The sequence below is a fragment of the Spodoptera frugiperda genome, chromosome 2 (genome assembly GCF_023101765.2).
Source record: "Spodoptera frugiperda isolate SF20-4 chromosome 2, AGI-APGP_CSIRO_Sfru_2.0, whole genome shotgun sequence".
Lineage (NCBI taxonomy): Eukaryota > Metazoa > Arthropoda > Insecta > Lepidoptera > Noctuidae > Spodoptera > Spodoptera frugiperda.
In genome coordinates, this window is record NC_064213.1 from 7,425,391 (window position 1) to 7,442,723 (window position 17,333).

Genomic DNA, 17,333 nt, shown 5'->3' on the forward strand with positions numbered 1-17,333 from the left:
CGGTGCCCATCTAAGGAGCGCAACTGTACAACCGGACCGACTGCCCCCTATTTAGACTGATCAGCCCGTAATTTTGACTTGACATCTTAGCGCAGTCTCTCGTCTTAGCAAGCGAAATTCGAGAATAAGCGATAGTAATTATAATTTGTTCACGACAGCTCCATAGATCACACTGTTGGAGCTAGACTAACAACAATCTCCAACAATGTAAGATAGTAACTTTCGAACAGTAACTGTGGCCATAAAACGTAGTATTTACTATAACAATCAAGTGAGTGGTGTGTGTTTGATTATATGATAGCATTAACATTTGCTAATCAGCGGTGTTGGTACAAGTTATTAACTAATGTGTCGGAGGCGGCGGGCGGCGGCGGCGCGCATGACATGACGCACATGAACCATTAAGTATACAAGCGAATAACTCGACGGACACGACAAACGGTACAGCCGCTGTACGACACACTAATCTTTGAAACTCTCCGGGTTTAAAACGAAGTACCCTATAGCCGAACGTTGTAGCTTACAGCTTTAAACCATTTTATCATAAGCCGTTGAGATTAATACATACTCGCCTTTGTAATGCACGTAGATAAGGTTAAAACTACTCTAGCACCATCAGCAGAAATCAGGAACTATAATTATTTCAGATTTTGTCTTTTGTCGCGTGTTTCGAGACATTGAATAGAGCAGAGTATACATAGTTTGTGACATTGAATCTCAGTGCAACTCGATAGGTACATAAGTACTTCACGCTCGATGATTTGTTTTCAGTGATCATAAAGCATGTCTACATTGTATTCTTTCTGGAACATCGAACATGAATACTGTAAAACAATGGTTTATAGCAGGAAAACATTCATCAAGCGCGAGGCTGTACTTAATGCGCCCCTGTCGCGAGGTCGACGCACTGTCATTACGTACGTTATGTACAATACTTATGTATGTAACGCACTACTACAGATGTTCGAGTTTTTTCGCTAAGTACCCTGGGAGCTGGGAGCGCGACGCGGCTGCGCAACGCTCAATTATCTCGACAATGTAGGATTAGCAAAGAATGCCCTCGAGCTGTTGCCCGCAGACAGCGAGACGACCGTTGATACTCTACACCGCAATCAATCGCTCCTGTTTCTAACTACACACTACACGTGCACACACTATTATGTACTCGCACATTATTATAAATAGCTGCACGACAACTGCATTAGATGCGATCCTAATTATTCAACGCTACCCGTTCCATATGTGTACCTAAACGACATAACTACTCTAAAACAAAAGCGCTCAATAATAACCGTAGTTTGTTAAATCCAGTCCAATCCAGTAGTCAAATGATCAAAATTATCTACGAGGTAGAGGTTTAACAAATTTAGCTCCCAATTCTAATTCTGTGCTGACTCAAAACATCGAAAGCACAAAATAAATTAAAAGCAATCAAACGATTGGTATGAAAATACCTCATTGACTGTATGTCTAATAAATTGTCCAATTCTATTCTCTTACGCAAACTTCTAAAATGAGAGAACGTCTGTCATCAGTCTGATCAATTACTGAAGTACGTCATACACGTCATAAACAATCAATTAAAGACTGCGAGTATACTTTGGCCACAAGCTCTACAATTCTTTACTTTGTACTAAAGTGAGCACATCTGCTCAAGTGTCAGTGCTGTCAGGGAAGATAATAACGTAACTGCATACTTTGTGTAACAGCTCTAAGTCGCTTGACAACATAACTTAAAATACTCACGCATAAGGACATAGTTTACACACATAGGCACTTACAGGCTTCGCGCTCAAGAGCTTGAATATGAAATTCACACTAGCATTTATCCAAACACGTTTCGCGACCGATTGAGAAGAGTGCTCGGATCCATTACGTGCTGCGTGAATAAACAAACTGTCGTCCCTCGATTATAGCCATTAGTGCTTTTAAAATAAGAGTGAGTTTCACGAGCGCGTGTCCACACAGTCGTGTTTGTTGTCGACGCTCGAACGGCTCCGGCAATGGCCAATCTCTAGGAAATTGACATTCGGCGCCAAAAGGAGCTCTGTGAGTGATTGTGAGTGCACCATTTGGCGCGAACTGAGCACAGTTCAATATTTATCGAGTCTGTATTCATAAATGGCAGTGTTTGTATTTTATTTCGAAATGTTCATCAAAGAATTAAATAAATATTAGCATACAAAATAATTGAAGACGAGACCTCCTAGAGACAAAACAGAGTTGTGTAAATAGTGAAGTTATGGGTACCTGCATTCATTAAGCGGTATTGTTATGGTTCACAAAGAATGGTCACGCGGTACTTGTCGGCTGTTTCAGATCTTCTATCCATTCATTTGTATTATTTTATCAATCAACTGTTGTAGGCCATTGAGCTATAAATATATATTTTTTCTTTCATCTGAATGCCAAGTTGCCAACATGTTAAGTACATTATTATGAAAATGTACAACAAATATAATAAACAAATGAATATAAACACGATAGAAATAATAAACTGTTCATCTTTTGTTTTCTCAAGCCGATACAAGCGTTTCTCATGCTAATTGAGTACTGAAGAGAAAATTTACTTCTAAACAAATTATCACGAATGGAATAGTCACATCCTGTCATTTTGTATCTGCACTGACTGTCATGCTATTTGCTAGCCGCCAGTTAGCCTATCATCATATAAACAATATACCGTATAGACTGAGAAACAAATCATTTTTGTTATAATTATTTTAAATACACAATACATTTTTCTGAGTACATTTTTGTGTCAAGATATTGCTATCAATACATTTACATATTTAACTCGTATAATAATGTGCTTAAAAATTACGATGTTTACGCTACGTATCAGCTACACGACGCAGTACGTAGTGCTGTGCTCAGCCACGCGTAGTCACTTCGTAGCGACCGCGTAGTCATTTCGTAGAGACCCCGTAGTAACTGTGTAGTGTGTATAGTCACCGCGTAGTCCCTACACTTTAATCAACTCAAATGTTTATAGAATATAGGCCCTACGTAGCGATTACGTAGCCTTTGCGTAGTAGTGCGTAGGCATCGCGTAGACCTTACGTAGCCTACTCGCTACGATTCCGAATTTGGAAGACGCAATTTTAAAATAATATAGCAATGATTAAGAGTTGTGACGTGTCTGGTTGAAAATAATGATGAAATTATTAAAATTGGATAATGGATATAGATACATTATACATCTATTAGATATTTTAATATACATACGAAGAGAAACATTAAATAACCTGATATTAGCTTACACTTGATGTTAGCAATAACATTCCGCTACATTATGTAACCGCTATACCTACCGAGCACCCCGGACACCTAGTGTCTAGTCACACATACCTACACACTATGATAAGGATACTTTGCAATTCCAATAATCGCCTGCTAATTTATGTGCGTGTATGTAGTAAACAAATGACGGCCGCCCGTTACACCTGTGCACACAATCGACTTATAACCTCAACGTTGCTCAAGTAACCGCACCGGCCTATTGTCCTACTAACACTACATATAAACCTCAGCGACACGCTACTCACTGCCCTAATTATCTAGTGATGCACTACGCACATTTTTGCCCAACAAGTACTAATTCAAACACTAAGGGCCTCGTTATTCATTCCCCAGTATGAATAATTAAAATATTGCGCAGTGAACTCTGATGTTTACGAGACAAACGCATGCAAATTACTTACTCGCACACGGGTGTTATACGTTATTTGTATCATGTTAATTATTACTACAACTGTTCTTATCTTCGTGCTGATGAAATTTTATACTCTTGTCGCGAGCGCCGGGACGTAAACCCGCGGACATTATTAGTTGTGTTTACATGCAAATTGACAATAATGGGAATTTCACGACATTGGATTGTATGTGTCACAATAATGGCATAGTATCGTATAGAAGCCGGTGGCAGCGCTAGAGGCGCGAGGCGCGGCGGATGCACGTGCGCGGCCGCAATGGGCTAGCGTGCTGAAGCGCGGCTTGCACTTCCGACTCACATTCATTCCCGCGCCATTCATACAACTGCGTCATTCATTTAATTCAAGTTCATAACGAGACCCGTACGTGGGAGGAGCTGTGTAAGTCGGCCGACACACCCGCGGCCCGCTCTCGGCGACACACCGCATTATCCGAAACTTTTATTATCGATAAAGATAAACAGAATCGTTTGCAGAAACCGAGCGTTCCACACCGAAAATGTCCATAAAATAAATCGGATCGCTCAAAGTTCCGAATTGCATTTATCGTTTCTCCGTATTCAATCTCGGACGCTTTAAATTGTCCAAGGTGCGCAATATTTCACGGGTTCTTAAGAGCAAACTTCTAATTAAATGCCGGCGGTGGCATCTCTGACACCGGACGTGCTCCTTAGGGGCCCGGACAGCTACAAAATGATCGAATTTAAGGATCGAGACAAGGTGTAGGTGGCACGCAGGCGCGGCGCGGCGCGGCGGCCGCGTGGCGCCGAGATGATATCGCGGCCGCGGCGCGGCGTCCCACCACCGTGCGATACTTTTCTAACTTTTTGGTTTGCCGGGTCGCGCGGGGGCATATTGTGTGCAATTGTAGCACGCGAGGGCACCGCCGGCCGACGACCCGTCCGTCGCCCGCTCCTTATAATCCGACAGCATTATGGTCGACCCGGCGCCTTTGTAGGCTACCGGCTTAATGAGGACCCGTGGGTGGCTTATGACACGTCAGGATCTGATCATAAAGGTGCCAAAAATTTTACCTGCGCGGACGACATTCCTATCTCGCGCCTTTGAAAATTAATGTCTATTGTCTGCGGATGCTGGCGGGAGGCGTCAGGGATTAGGAATGACACGCTGCCGCGGTTATTTATCTCCAGCGGACACATGAGTAAGTTCGCTGCGATTAAAATATATTGAATTATTTGGTGTTCCGATGTGGCGATGACTCCTGGTACAGCGTCGGCTTTAATTGAGATGTATGCACTCAAATTCTTTGACCCCAATTAATTTCGTGGAAGTGAGTTCGTCGGGCGTTAATTAAGTGCGCTAATATTTGTGCGGAGAACACGCTCGCGGTCAAACGCCATGTTCATGGGGATCGGAGAAAATGTCTAAGTCGCCCATACTCCGCAACCTCTGCTAAATCTTAAAGTCCACAGTTGTCAAAATTTTATAAAATTATCCCAGAGTTCACTGAAGTAGGCACACAAACAAACTCTAGTTGTGTGAGAGGCTCACGACGCACACACTTGTTTTACTTTAGCTTCTATGAATTTTGCGATTGATATCTTTTATCGTCAGATAAAACTTAATGGTTTCATTCTGGTTTTGCTTTGCACGTAGTAAAACTTAATGTGCTTGTGTAGTAGAATGATGTGAGCAATAGTGAGCATGTGTGGTGATGTGCATGCACTTATGTGGCCCCCGGGTAATGCAATTTAAGTGCAATGGTAATGATGTGACGTCAGTCAGCGGGTCGTTTGTTACGCCCAGCTTCGCTGCGGGGCAATGAACCAGCGACTGAATTGGACATAAGTGTCCTGCGACGCTGCGCCCGCGCCACCGACATAACGCAACCCAACCACGATTTACGACATTACGAGTGACGCCATGCAATATCATTGTAACTCGCTAAATTAAACTTTACTTATTCAATATTATACCAAATCCGTAGATCTCGCCGTAAAGCCACGCTCGAATCGTAATGCTGATGATAGCCTATAAATCTATCAATCGAGTTTGATGCGCACCTATACGGGTAATAATGTATGGAAGACGCATTAAGTAAGGTGCAGAGCAACATCTACGTAGTGACTCGTTTGGTATGCCGCTTTTTATATTGTATCTGAACAGATCTGATAAAGTACTTCGTTTATAGCTAGGTATGAACAATTTATTCAAATGGCCTACCGGTAGAATTCCGATACAGGAGAAGGCGATTGTAAAATAATACGAGTAGGTAAAGCGACAATTAGTGAACGATATCGGAGCGCGGCTCGGCGGTGCGCGGGCGCAGCGGTGTTACAATGAGGCGTAATCAAGCGCGAATACATTTTCATTCCGCGCGCGATGCGACTGCGTGCACGCAAACAATCTTATATAATATTTGCGTATAAATGCGCATTTAAAACATTCCACAAATAAGGGTTGGGTGTCCGCTAATAACTTGCGTACTTTACAACTTCACATTCAACATTTGAGAGTTGCGATGGTTATCTAGCGCTGCGCACAGGCATACGGCGTCTAACGTCCAAAACATGGCTAATTGCTTACTTTATTGTTCAATTGTGAGGATTTATTGTTCAGGTGGCAAGTTTTCACACATAAAATTGAATTGGGACATAATTTAAAGCTTAATTACTTTATGAGTCGTATGAGTTCTCGACGCCATTATTTTAGCTGCGACACAAAAAATATGATTGATATCAGAAGTAAACAAAGAATATTCTGTAGTTTAATTTTTAACATTTGGCAGAGGCTCTACCAATATTAAATGCTGTATTGTACTTTACCCAATAAGAAGATTATGATTTGACCTATTGAATCAACGTCGATGGTTCCATAAGAATAATAAATCCTAACCCTTGTCAAGATATCAATCACGCGAAGAATTTAGGTAAGCAACTCATAACACCGCAGCCTTTTTTATAACTGGTGTTATATACCGTCGTATGTACGTATGTGCCTAGTCATTAATAAGTTATTTACTATAGTTAGTATGAAAGTTTTAAGATCTGTCCTCTAGACAATTGATATTTAAAACTAAACAAACTGATATTCGACAAATTATGTCAAAATTGTGTGCCATTTATGGTATCACTTGACCGCACGGTTGGGACGGTGACTGACCATGCAACATGTCGCGGGTTCGATTCCCGCACGGAACAACACTTTGTGTGATCCATAAATTATTGTTTCAGGTCTGGGTGTCATATTGTGTATGTGAACTTGTATGTTTGTAAACGCACCCACGATACAGGAGAAAATACTAGTGTGGGGTCACGTTTGAAAAAAGAAATTCCATTAATCTACGTGATTCTACTAGTGTTTAAATTCCTTTTGTCAAACCCATTGCATTCAAAATTGTATGAGAATATTACGAACGGAATGCTGGCATATACTAGTATTTAGATATGATCATACCTAGTATAAAGTAAATAACAAAATTAATTTTGTACTTAAACACATAAATGAGTAGAACCGACGTGTATTTTCATTTGTAAAGCTAATGACTCGTGAAGGAGAATATTTTCATATGAAATCCTTGTTTTAAGCAACTACATACATAATTATTTGATTAGGTGATGATCATTCGTCAATATCACGTTTAGAATTGATTATACAACGAATATTATTGATTTTAGGAAGATTAGAGTCTTGTTTTAGTGCGTAGACATACCTAATATAAATAGTTTTTTGTACTTTATTTTTTTTATGGTATATATTTTAATAAATGAACAGACGGATCACCTGATGGTAAGTAATCGCCACCAGAGGCGTTAAAAGTGCGTTGCCGGTCTTTTGGGGGTTAGGAATTGAAGGGTTGTTGGGGAATCGGGGTTTGGAAAGGGACCCCCTTTTGGGTGCAACAGATGGCTTAATTCCTGATGCAGAAGTAAGATATTAAATAGCTTAAATAAAACCTATAACAAGAATGGAACTAAAAGACGCAAGACTTTTTTCAACTCGAACAAGATACTCATCGAACAAAAACAAAAACTTTAGGTATTAACTGTAGATAATTATAAATTAACATAAAACAAATGTTAAAAATGTAATGTTTACAATGGAAATAGTACACAATCTTAAAATTGCAAGTATAAAAATACAAATGACATCAGAAAGCAATCACCGGCAGACTAAGAGTCAAAGGCGCAACAAATTTGGAATACCTATCCACTATCGGACCAACGAGTATTTTTGATGGCACGCCGCTGTAAGGTTAAAGATCAGTCGGATAAGGTTCGATCATAGTATTAAAAATAACAATGCGCCAAGTGTACTGCTGTTTTCATGTTTGTTAACGAACCGTGATGTTTCGGTCATAACTTCCTGTTGATTTTGTTTACAATACAACGATATTTTAACTTCTTATTGCGTGGCCCATTGATCTATATGTGAATTGCGCGGAAAGTTTTTGTGTGAAATTGGGGTCTGGACAGACGAGCGGTTTTTTGGGAGGACAATGATTAATTTAGCATTCTAAAACAGACTGAAATACATTCAGTAAGAACTTAATTACATCATGTACTCCATGATGTAATTAAGTAAAGTTCTTAGGACATTTAATGATTACTTAGGTTCCTAAAAATTGCTCTAACGACTGGGTTAAGTAACTATTAAAACTCTGAGTACGGTGGTTATCCTCTTTGTGTGTGATTCGGTATAGATATAATTGTAGTTGTATAATTATATTTTTGGTAAATTGCTCATAATCGGCTGATCCACAATTTTACATGGACAACAGTAGGGTAATTAATATTAAACACGTATTTTTTTTTCTTCCGTATCTTATATGACAAATTAAAAAATTAAACGACATTATGTCCAGAATATGTTGGTCGAACCTAGTATTGCAAATTATTACTAATGTAAGTTAGATTAAATTGAAATTGTTTAAGTAAATAATAATAAAATGTAAATATTGTATGCATCCTCACTGCACGAGTGCTTATCAACTACAATCTTAGTTGCATAAATACTAAATAACTAACATATCTAATACACGTGATATTATTAAGTAAACTGTCTGGGACTTGTTTAATAAATAAACAAAATACAGGTTTTTTTGAGAGGGGAATATCATTCAATGTCTTCTCCCGTCTTGGGCGAGGCGAGAGGGAGTGTCAGACTCTTACTGAATAAAAACTACCTCGTTCCTACACCTGCTTTTCGAGCCGGAGCCCGCTACGTAGACCGCAGCTCAAACAAAATACAGGTAGATATACGAGTATACCTAACTACCGAACCTTTAAAAGATATAAATAATGATTAAGAAAATTCAACCCATATGCCTCATAAATTAGGTCTATTGTTAATAAAACCCAATTCTACGAAGACGCGAGGCTTATTGGTAACACATCAATGATTCTTTTACCATAATCTGACATGTAACTACTTCTTTTTTTCTACCAGGCGGTTACCTTCTGCTAAATGAATGAATAACGTGATATTTTTTTTTTAGTTTCTGTACCTGAACCGTAGAATCAGATCCAAGATATTTCCAGGTTGTATGTCATGATCCGGAGCTGCGGACTACCTAGCGGGTTTACCGGGGCTCCGGCTCGAAAAGCAGGAGTAGGAACGGGATGGTTTTAGTCAGTAAGAGTCTGACACTAACTCTCACCTCACCCAAAGCGGAAAAAGTCATTGAAGATTTTCCACCCTCAAAAAAAGGCTGCATGTCATCAAGTGTAACTGATCTACTGGCTGACATATTTCCCATACAAGAAACATGAGTTTTCCAACATTTGGTAAGTACTACTTCTATATTCTTTCTGACGTACGAGTCAAAGGATTACCTACTATAGGTAGAGACGGTATGACCATGTTTGATCAATTCTGTGTTAATATAATAAAGATTAAAAAAGAAGGCTCAAAAGACTAGATCCTCAACGGCGAATAAGAAATTTGTCCCAAACAGAGAATTCATTGCCAAGACTACTAGAGCAAGGAGACTACGATTTTATCTCCAACAATTTCATTCAATATTTTTCTTGTATGCAGATATTTACCTAGTACGTACAAGTACCTAGATATGCATGGTACTTCACACAAGTAGTGTCGATCGATAATAACACTTGATAACAGCATCACAATCAATCAGAAATGTGACATTCGAAGGCGTGAGGTGACGAGCGGGCTGCGGGCTGCGGGCTGCGGGCCGCGGGCTGCGGGCTGCGGGCATTACTGCCGTTCCGCGTTGTTTTCGTTTGTACTACAGTTACGCAAACCTCCAACCTGAAATTAGCACGCCCTTTCAGCCGACACCCACTGCTATCGCACGTCATGCGCATGCGACGAATAACACTCTCTATGTACTTACGCACTTATAAGTACTAATGACTACACGATACTTCTAACGTACTTTTTACGACTCTTTCCGGGCAAAAAGCGGTTTACACAAAAACGAGCCAAGAACTTCGTCAAAATGTCGACAATGGTTTGAAAATTTCGCGTCACGTCACGTCTTGTCTCGGCCGCCTGTCTAGACAACACAGACGAGCACAACTTTTTTCTCTTCTCGGTAATACAATTTTTGGCAGACTTGTTAATACAATCTTGGCAAACATTTGTAACTTTTATCACGTCCGGAAAATGAATGAAAGCTGTCGGCCATGAGTCACGGCGGCCATCGAGCGCGCCTTAGAAAGTCCTTGCTGGCTGCGTCTGTACCCATGATAATAGTAATGACATCACCCAGACAAGGTAAGAGCTGTAAACTTAATTAGACGTGATCATTTTAATCTTACGTCCACTACTAAATTAATATTTACACTGCAGTGGCGCGATATAAAAATATTACGGCGACCTTGTAGGAAAAATATAAATTTAGTCGTTTTAAAACATCTTGCTTGATGCAATATCATGTCTGTACGTGGTAAATAATGCATTAAACAGACATTTAACTAGGTATTAAAGACCTAAGCGAACATATAACTACATACACAAAATCTTTGGTGTGTTTTAAGCAATCGTCATAAACTCATAACATAATAAGTACGATAAGATTATAAAATCATACGACATTGATATTCTCATAGGTACATGTGGTTCGTATACATATCTCTAATGATGATATATAACTTGTATGTGACATGCATTCATGTAATTTTACTTTATAGCTTTATATATCTTTAGTTTTATTTAAACACGCATCTTGTAGGTAAGTTTCTTACAGATAGATAACAATTTAAAACCGGCTTTAATCAATTAAAAGTGTCTAATTTTATTCGATTGATCTCAATCATAATTTTAAATTGACCATAGCCTATACTGATACTATAATGAAACCTTTTAAGTATAGAAAGGTTTGATAATAACTGATATCACATTGTATGCTCATTTTAAAATGTATTGATGCTTTCGTTCAAGAGTGATATTGTTGATTAAGTCATATTATAATCAAGTTTTACTTATTACCTCATTAGTCACTGTGAATATACTTAACGTGTAGCCATTTCCACTTTGTGCTAGTTGCAGATAACCCACTTATCTGTCTGCTTTTCAGACTTAGGTGTTATATAATTTCTTTTTTGTTTTTGTCGTATGTTCTAGAAATTAATCGGCTTATCGATAACCGAGCCATACTAACGTGAGTTTTAACAAAAGTTAATCAGCTTTGAAAATAAATATTAGAGGTTTTTTATACGACACCAGGAATCAGAACCTATAGAGATCATTTAGTAAGATTTACAGTGGAGGTAACAAGAATAGGGCAAACTTACATCATTTTCATCGCTTGAGGCTTTCTACTAACACACATTTATGTTATTAGCCGTTAAGCATAGTTAGACTGTTAATTTTCCTTAGTTATGACCAATTAACTGTAAGTTATTCGTTGTAACAACATAAACAGGTACTATATTCGATGATGACGTTACTTATCACCTATAAACAAGCGAAGTTTATTTCCCCGCCGGTGAACCCGCGAAAACCTTTCAGTACGATCCGTTGCCAGAAATTGATAAAGCAATAAATGTTTATGAGATTACCTTCGACGAGTCTTTGTCCGATAACAGATTAGTTATTGTATCATTCTCCGAAAATAGAACCTCTCGACATTCTCTCCGTTTGTTGATATTGTTAAGACGAAAGTGAGCGGCTCTCACGTGGTATTGTTTTTATTATCCTAAGTATTGAAGCTGGTATCGGCTCCACTGATAACGATACGAACAGTGATAAACAATTTAAAGCACAAGCGGATCGCTAGTCACCTTTAACACCAATACTACATACGTTTTAATTGATCTAGTACTCGGAGACCGGTGCGGAAACTTTGGAATGTAATTATTTACATAAACACACGTGTCTAGGGCCGTCCACTGTTTCCCTACGTGAAGATTACGAGGCAATATGCGTTCCACAGGTGAGCGGCAACACGGGCGGCTCGGTGACGCTGGGCAGATGAAAAAGATCGATGTGCATTTAATTACGTCGGACGGCATCTTTGGCAGCGCGTGCGGCGTGAGCATTGTGAGCGGTGCATGCGATGCAAGCGGTGGAGCACTCACCGGCGGGACGGGTGGTGCGGCGCGCGGGCTCGTCCTCGCGCAGGTCGGGCGCGTGGCGGCGCGCGGCTCCCGGCCCCAGCGCCGCCAGCGCCAGCAACAGCAGCGCGCGCAGCATGCCGCCGCGACCACTGTATTCTCACCGGGTTCCGACCGCTCCCGGCCACGAGCTCACTATTTTGGCCGCGCACGCTCTGTTCGTACGGTAGATGCAACGAGCGCAGGTTCGCGATCGTAGCGCGCGACTCGGAGGCGTCGTCGTAGCGCGACGGCTGAGCCGGACTGAGACGAGCGCCGCGCGATTTCCCGGCTGATGCGGCGAGGGGGCCGGCGCGCCCCTCGTGGAAAACGCGGCAATAGCGCGGTGCGGGCGGGGAAAATGCAGCGCTGTCATCCGCCCGCCCCGCCCGTCGCGCCGCCCGACACTCCGACGCACCATTATTATGTGCATCGTTATGACAACTCCATCCCTACCACCGATTCTACACTTTTATAAGCTAACACTTAATCTGGCTAGTTAAAAGTTATCTCATAAAACATTGTACATTTGACCGACTAAAGTATAAATTCAATGCGCATCTTGTTCCTTCCACACTTATCATCTCTGTTAAACTGGTTTCTGACGCTAGCAATTGTTTTGAATAGTTATAGAGCCATTAGTTTAAAAATAAAAATTTATAGCTAACTTCGTGCAAAAACAACGTATGAATTTCTTAAAAATGTGTCTGTGCATGCGAGACATTTGAAATATGTGTCTACATTGAAGAATGAGTGGAAGCCACAACAGTTTGTTTCACAAATTGTAGCTCAAGTCGTATCAATTAGAAAACTGTACAGTGTTAGGGAAGAAGAAATACACAAACAAAACCTACCTACCTATACTCGTACCTATTGGCGATACCGCATCACGCATTGTTTCTGCTAATTTAGGTAGCGATACCTATAGTTGTAGTGCTACAACTGAAAATATATCTATAAAAAATAAATACTATTCCAATTTTGGGAACTGTTCCTTATTGCGCGTGCGCTGCGTCGGTTGATTGGCTTGTTTGAATGCCGACTGTGGAAGTCTAGCTAGTCTATGATATCTTTACAGTCAGTAGACGAGAGAATGTGTATTTTTATACATTTAATGATTATTTTATTAAAGCATTTCATTTTAATAGAACAAATATATGTGTCAGCAAAATCGGCCGTTACATTAAAATACAGCATATGTTTTTAATTCTAGTAGCCCTTATCTGCCACCGTTTACAAATATTAAGTAGGTAGGTACATAAAATCTAAGATTTATCGCAAGTTTAGGCCTTCCAAAACCACAAATATTTTGTTTCTGTTACAATTTATCGTGGAATTGAGTTATCCCTGATTTTACGAGTCCACAGAATTAAATGTCTGCCATAAAAAAAACACAGATTGTTATTGCTTTGTCTCGCCGCCGCGATGTGCGTCCAAATCAGACATGTTGAACACATTCATAAGAATTTACAGAATAACTTACATATATTTGGTGCAGAACTGTATCTGGCAGCAGGCCCAACTAGTCGTATAATAAATATTTCATATCTTTAGCGAATATAAACGGGAATATCAATACCCAGTACAATGCTGTATTGCTGCAAAAACTGTTCGCGTCATGCCAATGTGAAAGTTTATAAATAAATTATTATGTGGATTATGACCTCGTGCTGACTCGGAACGATATAGAAAACTCAAGTAGGTATTGTATGTAGAGGAAACATGGCTATATTATTTTAATGTCCATGTAATAAACGCTGTATAAACGATTTATATCTTCACCGTACATTATATATATTTACTCCTACAAGAAGTCAATCATTTTTTATTTTTCGCTTTTGAACAATACTTTGTTAAATTAAAATGTCAGATTGAACAGCGATATTGTCACTTTTTGTCCTGTAGGGGAAAGTGGGGTAAACGCGAACGCGGGGTAAACCCGAACCCAATAGTTTTAATATGTTAGAAAGATATAGTCGTATATCACTCCCCGGTAACTCAGAGATCACGCCACCACCAGTGCCAGTCAACGACACGGGAGACGCGGACGCACGTACTTTTCAAGGTATGTCAATTTTAATATTTTCAATGTTTTCGATGTAATTTTTTGATAAATTGAACTTGGTGTATCTTTATTTCTATTGAGAATAGTCATTTAACCTTTACATAGTGGGAAACTTACATACTAAACTATTCAAATGACAGTGACGCATTTGGTAAAAGTTTTATAACTTAAAATATTTTTCCATTTTATTTTTTTCGGCCCGGTGGGGTAAAGGCGAACGCTGCATGTCGGGTAATCTCGAACGTTCGGCATTACTCCTCTCTCCTTTTTTTGTTAGTTCCTTGTTCATATTTTTTTTCCAACTAGCCACTGGCAAATAGGGTATAGTGTTTTCCAGTCTATGTTGATTTCTTTGTGGCACTAAATTATTTTGTCGGGTGATTTTGATAATGCTAAACATCAAATAATTTTTTTCAGATGCTCCGTAATTATAAAAGAAAAACTGAAACTAAATACAGTTTAGAGGATCTCAAAAAGGCTATAGTCGATGTTCAAACCAAGAAACTCAGCATTGGCGGAGCAGCAAATACTTGTGTTCCAAACACTACAATTTACCTTAGTAATGTTAGTACGTGATTACCCCACTTGGTGTTCGGCTTTACCCGACGTCAGTTGGGTAAAACCGAACACTAAGGGTTTTGTTTTTCGGTCATTTTTTTATATTTTATTAAAAAAAATAATGATGTTGGTTAGTAATACGTTAGCTAGATAAGTAAAGTTTATTATTTAATCATTAAAGAAACTCTGTGATTTGATTCCACTGTTTTATTTATATTTTCCCTTAGGTGTTCGTGTTTCCCCCACTTTCCCCTAATTAAGGCTAACCTATATAGATTCTAATTGAATGATAAGCTTAATTATTTTGACGTTACAAAACATAAGTACAAATAACATTTAACCTTACATTAGATGTTAAACATCTTACGGTCTATAATCGATAACCAAATCGATCTCAATTCTATAGACTTTTAATTTAAGATCGATTTTTTTTATTTTTTTATTATTCTAATAAGACTTAGATTCGGAAAGCGCGCTGTACCCTTGATACGAGTTTGCGTGCTTTGATTGGTTGGTTTCTTCGAGCTGGCCAATCAGAGCGCCGAACGCGCTCTCGTTTCAATTACTTGAAACGCAAAGCAAACTCGGGCTTTTATTACCAAGCAAAAAAAGTATTTTACTTCTAAGTTATAAAAATTTAAATTAAATTAAATTAAATTCTGGAGCTGCATACTACCTAGCGGGTTTACCGGGGCTCCGGCTCGAAAAGCAGGAGTAAGAACGGGGTGGTTTTTAGTCAGTAAGAGTCAGACACTCCCTCTCGCCTCGCCCAAGGTGGGAGAAGTCATTGGATGAATTCCCTCCTCAAAATAATTTAATATGACGATGAAGATGACTACGAATAAAAAATATCTTAAGCCACTCCTGCGCAAAGGTGTATTATTTCCTTTCGTTATTCTAGTTTTACACAATAGTTATGGCTAAGATGAATTACGAAACAAGTAACTTACCTTCCTATTGACTCATACGTTACACAATTAATGTTTTTATAGTACGGTAGCTCTACATACTTTTGTACTTATTGTAAGCCAATCTTCAACCGTTTTACATCTATAAACGTTCTCTGGCTAGTAACTAGTGACCACTTTACTACACGGACCATTCTCTAACTGGTGATGATGATTTTAAAACCAACCTTTACTAATATTTTATTTGTACGCTTTATTTTATTTCTAACGAAAATAGAATATTTATTAAATTCATAAATGACTTAGTACTACGATACAGATTTACAAAATCACTATAGGTACTGAGATAGATAGATTTAATGGTAACTTAGCGCCTGTTTCACCACCTTCATATAAATACCCGATAAACGTATGTGACAGATAGTTAATTAAAATTACGTTCTTAATTTAAGTTTATCTGGGACATAGGTAGCGGCTATCCAGACATTGTGAAACAGGCCTTTAAACTATTCCTTAGTAACGATTTTGTTCCAAAAACAATTGCTAAGGACAGGGTTAAGTAACCATTACATGACTCTGAGTAGGCTAAGTGCTATGAATCAGAAAGTTATTCAGTAGCTACATTGGTAAATAGAATAGGTGAATACATTGTAGGATAAGGAACTACGGATAAAGATGTCTGATTAAGTACTGACAAGATAGAAGAACAGATCAGCATGAAATATTACAGTAAACTCTAAGATATATTATGTAAATCCTAGGATATAATAGACATCATGAGTTTGCGATTGCGGAATGTTCAATGCGTAATAACAACAGTCATAAATATGTAGATATAAAAAGAAAACTATTTAGGACAAGCTAAGTTAAGTATTTAGGTACTATTTTCTACCTATAAATGACCTGAATGATTTAACTGTTAAAATATAGAATGCATAAATTCTGAAAGATCTAAAAAACAGATAAACGACTTCCCTCGTCTATTAGTCGGTACCTAATGAAACAAATAACATCGTTTGAAAAAGAAAATGAATACGAATGAAGTTGATGATATTATTTTTAAACGTAGTCTCTATTGACCAGAAACTACAACAACATAGTCAACAATTCCTTTTTGAGAACGGGAAATCAATCAACGACTTCTCCCGCCTTTGTCCCGTTCCTACTCCTGCTTTTCGAGCCGTAGTCCCGGTAACCCGCTAGGCAGTCCGCAGTAGTCACCTACTCCTGACTTCATCTTATGCAACCGATCCAACGTGACATCATTCTATTAACATATAGCTATAACATATATTTATTTATCAGCTCGATTCAAACACCAAAATCGAAAGGTCGTGAATTAAGGCAAACGGTTTAGAAGTTGGCACACAATGAGCAATTTGTTTCGTCTATACCACGGCAAAGAAAAACAAAAAAAGAAACAATTAAGTTTATACGACTTAAATCAATCTTCAGTTAACTGCTTAAGTAGGCACTCTGAAGTTTTTAATTAGGTAAGTAGGTATGAAATTAACAATAATACTTATAAACTAAATAAATATAGGAACCTAGCTATATTCACACACAA

General features: G+C 38.8%; 1 protein-coding gene across 2 annotated transcripts in view; it reads right to left on the minus strand.

The window, feature by feature from the left end:
• LOC118269180 (dorsal-ventral patterning protein Sog) overlaps positions 1-12,490 on the minus strand; it is a 69,971-nt gene extending 57,481 nt beyond the window's left edge. Inside the window, exon 1 of one of the 2 annotated variants that reach the window (XM_050703043.1) lies at positions 12,221-12,490. In XM_050703043.1, the coding sequence (XP_050559000.1) occupies positions 12,221-12,335 (115 nt within the window). In that variant the 5' untranslated portion in view covers positions 12,336-12,490. The remainder of the gene's footprint in view (positions 1-12,220) is intronic. The other variant, XM_050703042.1, reaches the window with a different exon arrangement.
• Positions 12,491-17,333: the final 4,843 nt, after the last annotated feature.